Source organism: Brassica napus, chromosome C3 (genome assembly GCF_020379485.1).
Source record: "Brassica napus cultivar Da-Ae chromosome C3, Da-Ae, whole genome shotgun sequence".
Lineage (NCBI taxonomy): Eukaryota > Viridiplantae > Streptophyta > Magnoliopsida > Brassicales > Brassicaceae > Brassica > Brassica napus.
In genome coordinates, this window is record NC_063446.1 from 22,324,440 (window position 1) to 22,336,919 (window position 12,480).

The 12,480-nt window shown below is 33.0% G+C and overlaps 2 protein-coding genes and 1 long non-coding RNA gene across 9 annotated transcripts; all 3 read left to right on the forward strand.

Annotated features, from left to right (window-relative positions):
- Positions 1 to 266: 266 nt before the first annotated feature.
- LOC106388780 lies at positions 267 to 2,029 on the forward strand. 7 transcript variants are annotated; one of them, XR_002656948.2, is made up of 6 exons: positions 276 to 877; positions 941 to 1,031; positions 1,117 to 1,247; positions 1,337 to 1,374; positions 1,475 to 1,663; positions 1,942 to 2,029. XR_002656948.2 is itself a non-coding variant. In XM_048749985.1 (4 exons), the coding sequence occupies exons 1-3, from the start codon at positions 697 to 699 to the stop codon at positions 1,223 to 1,225; spliced, it is 381 nt and encodes a 126-aa protein (XP_048605942.1). In that variant the 5' UTR covers positions 359 to 696; the 3' UTR covers positions 1,226 to 1,247; positions 1,330 to 1,935. The 7 variants fall into 7 exon arrangements, 2 of the variants coding, with proteins under 2 accessions (XP_048605942.1, XP_048605943.1); XR_007320322.1 differs by having other exon boundaries at positions 297 to 877; positions 1,330 to 1,374; positions 1,475 to 1,589; positions 1,942 to 2,027; XR_001277919.3 differs by having other exon boundaries at positions 334 to 877; positions 1,330 to 1,374.
- Positions 2,030 to 2,109: 80 nt separating this feature from the next.
- On the forward strand, positions 2,110 to 2,867 carry LOC106388781. The gene is made up of 3 exons (XR_001277920.3): positions 2,110 to 2,230; positions 2,308 to 2,464; positions 2,548 to 2,867. It is a non-coding gene; the product is annotated as an uncharacterized LOC106388781 (long non-coding RNA).
- A 6,294-nt stretch (positions 2,868 to 9,161) lies between these two features.
- Positions 9,162 to 10,317, forward strand: LOC125583324. The gene has a single exon (XM_048749987.1). The coding sequence runs from the start codon at positions 9,358 to 9,360 to the stop codon at positions 10,315 to 10,317; it is 960 nt and encodes a 319-aa protein (XP_048605944.1). The 5' UTR covers positions 9,162 to 9,357.
- Positions 10,318 to 12,480: the final 2,163 nt, after the last annotated feature.

Consider the following 12,480-nt stretch of genomic DNA (forward strand, 5'->3'; position numbering starts at 1 on the left):
CATATTTTTAAAAATTGGTTTTCTATCCAGATAGGACAATTAACTCTGTCGTGCAAACAAAGCTGGCGTTTCTAAGAAAGTTTGACACTACTTTAACGGTAGATTTCTTTTTCTATACATATTTTGTAAACAGACTTATTACTCGATAGATTATTTTTTTTTGCAAATAAATCTGATGTCAATCAAATATTAACGGTACTTAGGTAATATGGACAAGTGCAATTTATACCAGAAAAACATTCTAATAATTTTCAAAAAATATGAGTCATTCCAGTACCAAAACAATTAATTTGTGTCGTTTTAGTAAACTTCCTTTAATAATACTCACTAGAACTTTTTACATAATAAGAAAATAATCTATCTATATTAATAAAGTAGATTTTTTTCTCTCCTTAATGGGTTTTATGACACTTGTCGCGTTCTGATTTATTGAGGTTTTTTACGAAAATGGGTTTGGGCTCATGAAATGTAATGGCCCAGTTATAGAATCATTTACGTATTACCCAACTTGCAGAATTTGGTTAAGGCTTACAGACATTCCCGGCCCATTAAGTCGTCTTCTTCCCGTCCGACCCGACGGTCACCTTTCCGTAACGCCTGCCGGCCGCATTGATACTCTTCATCGTTCACTTTACCTCATCCCTTTCCCAGAGTAACCGAGAAAAGCTTATACTATAAATATCTCCACTTCTATCGATGAGCAGCACGGATTCGACGAGATCCAGAAGAATAGTCTTTTCACTTACTGATCACTGCGATGGCGAATTCCTTTACCCTCCTTGCAGATTTGAAAGCTGGGCGATGCTCCAACACTGCGGAGGTTCGTTTGCTGAGATTTTGGGAGGCAAGAGATGTCAGAAAGCGTCTCACTGCGGAGGTTTGTTTAGTTGGGTTTTGTCGTATCATGTGCTAGTTTAATCTCATGAACTCATTTTTTCAGAGATGATTGGTGAGCTAAATGCAATCCGGAGTACAATCACCGATCGTATACCGGGGGCACAGTGTGTAATGCTTACACTGTGTCTAAAAAGGTACTTTCTTTCCTAATCTCCAATGGGTATAATAGATAATCTAACGTATACTCCTGTCTGACTCGATATCATTGTTTCTTTGCAGTGGTGATAACGTTTGTGTTAGTATGTTTGACTCTATATGGCTCTTGCGTTTCATAGCAAATTTGAGAGCTACGGGAAAGAACCCAAAATTGTGCTTGCTACAAGCGTAAATCCTTAGATAGTTGGGGATAAGTGAGTATCTGTTTTTTTTGTATTTGTACTCCGATGGTTTTTTTTTTTTTTTGCTAAAAGGTTAATATTCATATTGATGAAGGAGTTAGATTTACAAAATCATTACAGCACCACCATGGCAAAAAAGGTGAAGAACATAGTGGAACTACAGAAAAGACCAAAAGAGAATCTTTATCTAAGCCAAAGAGACATAAGGGAGCTGAAATGTTTCCTTTTCTTCTTGGCAGTGATTACAGTCCGGATGTCTTTGTCGATAAGCCGGAATACCTCAGCTGTGGAGAGGGATATTTTGTTGTGAATGACGTTATTGCGCTGCTTCCACAGATGAAAAACAATAGCTTGGTAAGTGAGCCTACGAAGAATTACGAGAGGAGAGGAGTGTGGCCCTCCCTCTATTCCACGACAGTAATTACGAGGTTATGAAAAACAATAGCTTGTGAAAGACAATGCCCCATGATTTTTAAAATCTCCTTCTTTCGTTTATGGATTTGTCTGATCTTTCCTTTGATTACTGTAAAAAGTGTTATCGGCTAAATCTGTTATGGAGTTCTTCCTGATTAGTGTTCTAAATTTTTTTTTGTCAATTTTGGAGTCTATTTATGATTTTTTCATCTAAGTGTATCAGTGAAATGCATGCCATACACTGTTTGTTTTGGACTGACGTTTTGTTAACTAAACCCATATGTTTTGGCAGGCCGGTTATTTCTGAATGCTACTTATGCCACACATCTCTATTTTGACTCTGAGACTGCCGCATGAAAAGATGTGTTTGACAGGCAAGTACATGTCCTAACATCCTAATTTAAATATATTGAACTTAGGTTTCGCCTTTGTTTGACTGTATATCATGCTCATTAACTTTCAGCTTGCGAGGTCATGGAGCAGACCAGAAAGCGTCCTCATCAAAGGTTGTTCATGCACAGAAGATTGAGCCACTTACCGCTGCTGAGCTTAATCAATTTATAGTCACGGCTGATACTCAGGTTGAGTCTTGTCCACTAAAAATTTGGATAACTTGAGATTAATTTTCGACTTTGTTAACTTCTTCTAGACTTGACAGATAATTGAGTTTCTCTGCACGGCTAAAGTGACTGGTATCCAGCATGATGACGGTTGGTGTTATATTGGCTGCTCCGGGTCTTCCTTATCTTAATTTGAAGTTACTGTTTGTTATAACTGAGCGAGATCTTGCACCGATGCCAGCCTTTGTTATAACTGTTTGTTCCTTATCTTAATATGAAGTTACTGAATTTGTGCTGCTTGCATTATATAATATCTGTGTTCGTAACATTATCAATAGGAAGGCGCAAAGATCCCTGAATAAGCGCTGCCTGAAGTTATTGCACCAGGAATAGATGCCAAAGTTGGCAAGACTTGCAATGATGCTTCTACAGCAAAGCGTGCACCATCGAGCAAAGAACAAGTCGCTGAGAAATCCCGTGTGGAATGAGTCCACTACAAAACTTAAGCAACCATAGCTTCTTTTTTTTTTCAAAATTATGCTTTACTATCTTTTCCTTTTCATTTAAAACTATTTCTCTTTTGTTTTTAAATGTTTAATACAGTGTGGTTGTTGTTCTCATTATTATTTATTAATGCTTATCTTATTTAGACACAAAACATCCACCTAGCGTCTATCTTTAAAGTCTGTTCTCATGCATCCTTATATTTCATATAAAATAATGAACACTTGCACAGCTTATAGGAGATTAAACAAAGTGCAGAGCTTATATCACATATATTGCAATATCTTCGACGTTTTAGAGGACAAGATTAAAAGTAACAAAATGATAATAATTAAAATAAATTAATAGAATTATGAAGATACCATCATAGAAAATTATGAACACTTGGATAACTCATATAAGATTAGACAAACTACAGAGCTAATGAACACTTGCACAGCTTATAGAAGATTAAAAAAAGAGCAGAGCTTATATCACTTTGGTTTAAGATTGCCACATATACAACGTTTTGGAGGGAAATTTATAAGTAACAAACTGATAATAATTAACACAAAATAATAGAATTAAGAAGTTACCATCACAGAAAATTATGAACACTTGCACACCTGATAAAAGATTAGACACATTGCAGAGCTTATGTAACCTATGTTGCCACATCCTTTACGCTTAGAAGGCAAGTTTATAAATAACAAACTGCTAAAAATTAACAAAAAAAAAATAGATTTAAGAAGCTACAACCTTACAAATGAACCTCTAACCGTTGCAGGGTGCCTATACACCTCCCAACTGAATGATTAGCTCACATTGTAAATGCAGTGTAATTGCAAAAGCCAGCAGTTAGGTATCTCCTACATTCTTTCACTACACAATTCTGATGCGACCTCTTGATTCTTGATTACTCAACTATTGCGATTTTCAGAAATAATGGTGAAGATGCCAGTTGAATTTAAAGGCAAAGGAACCACAAGGAGATCTCCGAAAAATCAGAAAAGATCACTCTCTTCAACATAGTTACAACATCAAATTTCTGAACATAATCTCTTCACTAAGACTATAAAATAAATTGCAACTTCTTTCATAATAACACATATGAATCCGGCGATCGCGCCGGCACACCACTAGTAAAAATATATATTTACGTTTACACTAGTTACATATATTTAACTAATATTATTTGAGATAAATAAAATTATTTATAAAATTAATGTATTTTATAATAAATATTGAATTTAAAGTAAATATAAATTACATCAAATTTTTAAAATTTCACTTTTAATGTAATAAAAATGCTAAAATGACACTTTTTGTAAAACATAAAGAGTGTATTTTCACGACTCTCCTTGACTCTTTCCAATATCCAGAGTTTACTTTTTGATAAATGATATTCCGTAGGTAACCTACTCGGGACCGGTTGAGTAGGGAGGATAAGCGGTGCATCGGCCACGGATCCAAGTCCGTGTCTCCCTGTATATTAATAGTTAAGGGGTCTAATTTTTTTTATAAATCAATATTTTTATATAAAAATCATAAATATAATAAATAAAATTGAAAAGGGCTGATATCTTGATAGTTTTATTTTCATCATAAAATATATAAAATATTACTGATTAAATTTAAAAATATTTTAAACATTATCTGAATATAAATTTTAGAAGGTAAAAAAAAAAATTTTTTGTCCTAGGACCGATAACTGTTAAGTCAGCCTCGAACCTGCTATCTATAATTTTCTTATATAACCATGTCTAACTTTCTAATAATTAACTTATAATAATGCATGGCTCTTTTGTTAAATTCAAACTAGATAACCAATAGTCTTTGTAAATAATAGAAGCTGATATTGTAAAATATCTATATTTAGTTTTTTTTACAAAGATATTCTATAAAAAGTTGGAAACCAAACTCTAGAAATCGCTGCTCATTTTCTCAGAGGATTGGTGGATAGTGACGAGAAAGAAAAACAATATCAGTTGGCAGAAAAAAAAAAGAAAAAGCATACTATCTTTGAATTAAAATTGAAATTGAAATATTTTGTAAAGCAATAATCATTTGTTCTTTATATTTATTAGTGAATTCTTTTTCCCTCCTTCGTGCCAACTCTATCGTAAATATTTTACGAGTTTGCAAAGATAATTTAAAGAGGAGATAAGAATGTTCAAATCATCTACTCCCTCCGTTCGATTTAATTGTCGTTGTAGGAAAAAAATTTGTTTCAAAATAAGTGTCGTTCTAAAGTTTCAATGTAAAATTTATTAATAAAATTTTCCACTTTATTTTTCCATTGGTTGAAATAGGATTAGGTGTATAGGTAATTGTGTTTTTATTTTAGAAATATACAAAATTATATGTTTTTTTAGTCTGTGAGGATAAACCTAAAACGACAACTAAAATAAAAGTCATCAGTGGATAAAGGAAAACAAATCACCAAACAGAGTTAATGTATATATTTTTTTTTTGGAAACACGAGTTAATATATATTTTTGAATGTAAACAATGTAAGAGAATATGAATCTATTAAGGTGGCTAACATTCAGTACGTAATTGTCTATAGTTTCTTGCAATTAACAACCTTTTTTATCTTTATTTTTTTTGTCTAAACCTTTTTTTTTATCTTATTCTTCATGTGTTAGGATAAATACACAATCTAAGTTCCACATTATATATTATACCAAAGAAAATTTAATATAAATAGCGTCTAACTCTATTTAGAATAATTTTTTGGGAATAAGCTTTTAAAAAAAAATCTTAAAAGATTTAAATCTGGAACAAATAACATTGTACTAAGCGAAGAGTTAAGCATCTGATGGCGTACATCTTATTCTATTAGAACGTCTTACACAAGGAAAATCGTTTGATATGACTCTAGTAGAGCGCCAAGTCCATAAAAACATTTGGTCTATAAAAAATTGGAATCAGAACTTAAGGTTTTATGGCTCTTAGTTTGACCAGAAAATTATTAAAATAAATAAGCAATCTAAATATCAAATCGTCAACTTATGTTTATTGACATTTATTTAATCTCTAACTGTTTAAAAGTTGGATATGTTCGAGCAGATAAACATATGATAAACGGAATTTTTTTACCATATTTAGAATATCATTGAATTAAAGTAGGTAAAAACATATGTTTTTATTTATTAATTTTTATTGTTATTAAAATAAAATATGTTATCTAGTATTGTATATTACTACAAAATTATCATCATATCTTATTCTTATTTACACGTTTCAAAATTTACATTATCTTTAAATTCTAGTAAAATAAACATTTTTTTTTTGACGTCGAATGGCTATTCTAGTAAAATAAACATATTTAGAAAGTATTCTAACGACGAATTACATAAGTATGTCTTTAACTCTAATCAGTTATTAATGTTTTTATGCATAACTATTTTATTTTTTAATCGAACTACCACAAAATTTGCTTATTTGAAAGCTATAATTTTCCAAAAGAATTTCAAATAAAATAATGATAAAATTTTCGCACTGAGCTAAATTAAGAATTAAGATATTACTAGTAGGGTTAGAAAAGAGAGAGAGAGAAAAACTACTTAACTATCAAAGTTAGTAATAAAGGCCTTTAATGCAACAGAAGTTGACAAAAACAAAGGTTAATAAAGGCTACAATTATAAAGGAACACTATGTGCCTTGTCCATTAACCCACCTACTGATATTTATCTTATTTGAAAGCATTGGCTCGATCATGCAAAACTACTTTATTAATAATTTTCTAATTAATTATATATATATATATATATATATACATAGTTACGTCATACGCTTTTGTTTCGTGTTACAAAAAAAGGTATTGCTTTCTTTGATGCGCCTGAATTCAATTAATATGTATCAAAATTCCGAGACTTGTCTCTTTCAAATTGAACGACCAAAAACTCCAATATGACCAAGCTTTTTTAGGCATTTCGTTTATAGACTAATGATTTATTTCTCCTTTCATGAAATATATGTTTTGGGTCTCGTCCATTTGCAAATACTTTCTGTATCAAATACTTGAGTTGTATTTGATACTTGAGTTGTAATTATATAAAATATATAAACTCTTTCTTTCCCTTTGTAAGAGAATCAAATAACTGTTTTAAAATAGAATCATCAAAAGTTAGCAGTTGAGCTACATAATTGGTAAACCCATCTCTAGGGACGTCTCAAAGCTACTCTCACAACGTTATCAGGAATATGAATTTTGTAATGTTTAAGCTCAAGCAATTAGACAAAAATTAAAAATCAATAACGATCCATATGAATTTTTCCAGTTAATTACTTTCAGATTAGATATATTTGTATTTATAATTTTTTTGCATATTTATTGTTTTAGATTTTTAATCATATTGGGATTTTCGTGTGATTAGTAAAAAATAAAGTGAGGAAAATGAAAGTAAACATTTCCTCTTTAATGATGCAGGGTAATTCAGCTCAATAAAATCCTTTGATATCAAACTTTGTGACCTTGAGAAAATAACCCCTCTCATTATTTTAGGGAAAAAAGTTATGGTTTTTAGCATCAATCTTTTCCTATGTAAGAACAAAAAACAGTGATTCAATGCATATTTTCCAAACTTTGATATTTGTTAAGGGACCATAACAATCAGTTATCTGCATGCAGACCTTACCGTTTTCTCTCGGTCTATGGATCTCACTTTCATCTAATGGGACCATAACGATAAATTCGAATCGATTGTCTGCAGACCTTGTAAACCACCACTTGGTATTTTTACCATTTTTTTCTTCGTTGTTATATTGTAAATTACTTCTTGCTAAGTTCCTACCTAATCACGTTTAGTACTCAAAAATATTTTTATAAGTTTTCCTTATGCACCGCCGTATTTTCCAAAAAATCAGAATATTTCAATCACCTTCGTTTCGTGAAGTGTTACATCAAGACTAGTGTCAACCCACGTCATTTCTCATAATGCGCCTATTCCAAAAGAGGGTGTGTGAGTCCAGAGATGGTGGACATTAAACATATTCAAAAACTTCCAATCCTTTTTTCAATTCAGATCGTAGAAAAGTCACAATCTTAAATTTTCTCAATGAATTAGAAACAAGTATAGACCTTAATGAGCAGAATATTTGATATATGAGTGGATTCTGATCATAAATTATTAAACATATTAAATAATTGCATGTGCAAAGAAACCAAAATGATATTTTAGGGATCAAATTTACAAAGGAGACTATTTCACACAACAATTCCAAAAGAGTAAAAGTAAGTTAGGACAAAATGTGGTTGTTTATTGGTTTATATCAAATATAATAAGACGAATAAGAAATTCAATCATGAACATAAATACTGTTCTTAAACTCAAATTACTAATTTATATCTAACCCATTTTGTGATATAATAAGCATTAACTTTCAGTTTGATATTTTATTGTTAGTTGACGAGAATGTGTACATCTACATTTTGCAAGAAATCTATCTGGGTTATAAGATAAACTTTGAAATGATCCTCCACTCCTTTACCAACTCAAGCACTATGATCATCTACTCATCAAGCACTATGATCATCTACTCATCAAACACTATGATCACCCACTCATTTACCAAATCAAGCACCATCTTTGATATTTTATGTATTGTTGCTCACTATAAATACCATCACTCATCTCACTCTTTTGTACACAATTACATCTTCTTCTTCTTCCTTATAATAAACTCTTTCTCTCATATTAAGTGTTATTTGCTTCCTACGGGTATTGAATTCTACTCTTATTTAAAATTCCCGATACTATAAATTATAAGTTATTTCATAACACGTTATCAGCACGATCACTCTGCGATTTGGTAAAATTTATTTGTATCATTTATACCCTGTTATAATGGTCGGTATACCGCCTCTATTATTATTTATATCATGTTATAATGGCCGGAATACCGCCTATATTATTTACTAGTAATTTAATTTATTTATTGGTCGGCCGAGCCGCCTTATATCCTGTTTATTATTTATTGGTCGGCCGAGCCGCCTTATATCCTGTTTATTATTTATTGGTCGGCTGAGCCACCTTATATTCTGTTTATTATTAATTGGTCGGCCGAGCCGCCTTATATCCTGTTTATTATTAATTGGTCGGCCGAGCCGCCGTATAATTTATTTATTATTCTGCATTGATCGGCTGAGCCGTCGCATGATTTGTTGTCATATAACATAAATATTTCATTGTCATAATTTTTCACTTTTATGAAATTTTATAGATTTGATTGACCGTTTAATACGATATTTTCAGACTAATTTTTGGTGCACTCGATTTAACCCCAACGGTCACAAAGAAAATTTTTCAAAAATTTCCCCTTTCTCCAACGGTCATGAACAGTAATTTTTATCTATAAATACAACTCATTTTCATCATCCAAAACATTTCATCTTCTCTCAAAAATTTCAAATCGCTCTCCTCCGTTTTTTCATTTCAAGAAAGATGATTCGCGCACTTTTGTTTTTATGTGCCATTTTTATTTGTGTTTCTATTTATGGTTCATTCGTTGGAGAATTTACTCCGAGTGAATTTAAGATGAATATCGGTTTAATTTTATTTACATCGCTTCTCCTTGTAATTGCTTGTATGATTAATGTAAACGGTTTTTAAATTATGAAGTTCTAATAAAATTACTATTTTGTGTTTTAGAAATACAAATGGCAAACATCGAGAAACTTCAGTTCCCGGCTCTAAAAGTAACCGGCGAAAACTATGTCAGATGGGTCACAAATGTGAAACCTTATCTTGTAATAAAAAAGATATCTGAAGCTATAAAAGTCGGTAACAAATCGCCACCCGAGCATATAGCCGAGGCGATAATCTTCCTGAAGAAGCACTTAGATGAGAATCTAACTCACGACTATGGAGACGTTGAGGACCCAGCTGTACTATGGCTAGCCTTGAAAGACAGATTCGATAATCAAAAGGAAATCAATCTCCCTCACGCTCTTGAAGAGTGGAAAACCCTGAGGTTTCAGGATTTCCAAAGGGTTAGAGATTACAATTCCACTATCTTGAGGATAGTTGCACAATTAAAATATTGTGGTAACCCTGTCACCGAAGCAGAAATGCTTGACAAGACATACAATACCTTCCACAAAGAACACAACGTCTTATCCCGAATTTACAGAAAATGTGGGTACACCAAATTTTCTGAATTGATGGTAACACTCATGTTGGCTGAAAAGAACGATGAGTTACTAATCAAAAACCATAATTCCCGACCCACGGGAGCCAAGGCATTTCCCGAAGTGAATGCTACGGCGGTAGAATATTCGGGAAGGAGAAACCATACCAATCGAGGTCGTGGTCGGCGTTTCAACAACAAACGTGGAAAGCCTTACTATCCTAAAAGTATTAGATCTAACAAATGGGTTAGATCTGAACAACCTCATAAAGGCAAAGAAACCGAAGAGGATACCACAAAGAAAAGTGAGACTGTATGTTACAGATGTGGATGTAAAGGACATTGGTCCCGTACCTGTCGTACTCCCCCACATTTGTGCAAGTTATATCAAGAATCCATAAAAGGAAAGGCTAAAGAGGTGAACCTCACGGAAAACGTTGAAGGGACCTCATACCTTGAATCCTCTGATTTCGCAAATGAGCTGGACTAGAATACTCTTGAAGAGTACGGAAATGTTTCTAATAAGACTGCTGAATAGTCCTCATTTGTAATGTATAATAATTATGTTTTCAAAGAATAATGTTGTTTTAACAACAATATTTGTATAATTATTGTGTGTTTTCTTTATATAATCAATGAATAAATTTCACGTTTCACTTTTATTTAATGTTTATGATAATTTCAGAAATGGATCAAAATACTAATGGAGCAAAATCCAAGAAACGGATTCGTGAAATATGCATACCAGATAGTGGAACAACGCACACTATTCTGAGACAAAAGAGATATTTCTCTGATATAAAACCGACAAGAATTGTCGTCAATACAATATCAGGTCCTGCAGACGTGATTGAAGGAACTGGTAAAGCAAACTTTACTTTGCCGAATGGAACAAAATTTTCCATAAATAATGCTTTATACTCTCCGAGTTCTAAAAGGAATTTGTTGAGTTTTAAAGACATATATCTTCACGGATATGATACTCAGTCTGCAACTGAGGATGGAAAGAAATACATGTATGTAATTTCTGAAAAATGTGGCAGAAAACACATATTGGAAAAGTTTCCAGAACTTCCTTCGGGATTACATCATACTTATATCGATGAGATCGAATCAAATCTTGTAGTAAAACGGAACCCAGAAGAGTTCACGTTATGGCATGATCGCCTTGGCCACCCAGGCACTACAATGATGCGTAAAATCATAGAAAGTTCACATGGTCATCCATTGAAAATCCAGGAGATTTCTCAAGGGAATAAAATGACATGTGTTGCATGTTCCCTAGGAAAATTGATCGTAAGGCCATCGCCAACCAAAATCGATAAAGAATCACCAAAGTTCCTTGAAAGAATTCAAGGTGATATATGTGGACCGATACATCCACCATGTGGACCATTCCACTATTTTATGGTATTAATTGACGCATCCAGTAGATGGTCACACGTTTGTCTATTATCATCTCGAAATGTGGCATTTGCGAGATTTCTAACTCAGATAATCAAACTGCGAGCACAGTTTCCTGATTATACTATCAAAAGAGTTAGACTAGACAACGCTGGTGAATTCACATCCCAAGCATTCAATGACTATTGTATGGTAATGGGAATTGAAGTTGAACATTCGGTTGCTCATGTTCATACGCAAAATGGTTTGGCTGAATCTTTAATTAAGCGTCTGCAATTGATTGCAAGACCATTGATCATGAGATCAAAACTTCCAACCTCTGTATGGGGACATGCCATTTTGCATGCAGAAGCACTCATTCGGATCAGACCGAGTGCATACCATAAGTATTCTCCACTACAGTTAGCGTTTGGTCGAGAACCAAACATTTCCCACTTTAGAATCTTTGGTTGTGCGGTATATGTGCCTGTAGCACCACCACAACGAACAAAGATGGGACCACAAAGAAGGTTGGGAATATATGTTGGTTGTGATTCTCCATCAATTATAAGATACCTAGAACCACAGACTGGTGACGTCTTTACAGCACGTTTTGCTGATAGTCATTTTGACGAAAATGTATTCCCAGTTCTAGGGGGAGAAAACAAAAATGTTGGAAGTGATATAAAATGGAGTGTACCATCATTGTTGTATCTTGATCCTCCTTCTAAAGAGTCAGAACTAGAAGTTCGACGAATTATGCATTTACAGAGTATAGCTAACCAGCTACCTGATGCATTTGCAGATACCAAGACGGTAACTAAATCTCATATACCAGCTGCAAATGCTCCTGCTCGTATCAAAATGCCAAATGAACAAGAAAAGGAGGATGACACACGAGAGCCAAAAACACGCCTGAAGCGTGGTAGACCTACTGGTTCTAAGGATAAGAATCCTAGGAAACAGAAGAAAGCTGAAATATATGATGCACCCAAAATAGCAGAAAATATTTTGGAAGAAATAAATGATAAGGACTCTGATGAATCAGAGCATCATGAATCGAAAGATAATCATGAGATTTCTATTAATTACATCCATAATAAAAGGATATGGAATAGAAATGAACAAAATGACCTTGATGATGCTTTCTCATATATCGTGTCAAGTGAGGTAAATGAAGATACCGATGATCCAGAACCGAAATCCATATATGAATGTCAAAAGAGACATGATTGGAATAAATGGAAAGAAGCAATACAAATCGAACTTG

Excerpts from the sequence above, each read along its gene's own strand:
- LOC106388780 (XM_048749985.1), top strand. The coding sequence starts at position 697 with ATGAGCAGCACGGATTCGACGAGATCCAGAAGAATAGTCTTTTCACTT. Across the intron at positions 878-940 it reads GAAAGCGTCTCACTGCGGAG|AGATGATTGGTGAGCTAAAT; the intron begins GTTTGTTTAGTT and ends TCATTTTTTCAG. Across the intron at positions 1,032-1,116 it reads CTTACACTGTGTCTAAAAAG|TGGTGATAACGTTTGTGTTA; the intron begins GTACTTTCTTTC and ends GTTTCTTTGCAG.
- LOC125583324 (XM_048749987.1), top strand. The coding sequence starts at position 9,358 with ATGGCAAACATCGAGAAACTTCAGTTCCCGGCTCTAAAAGTAACCGGC.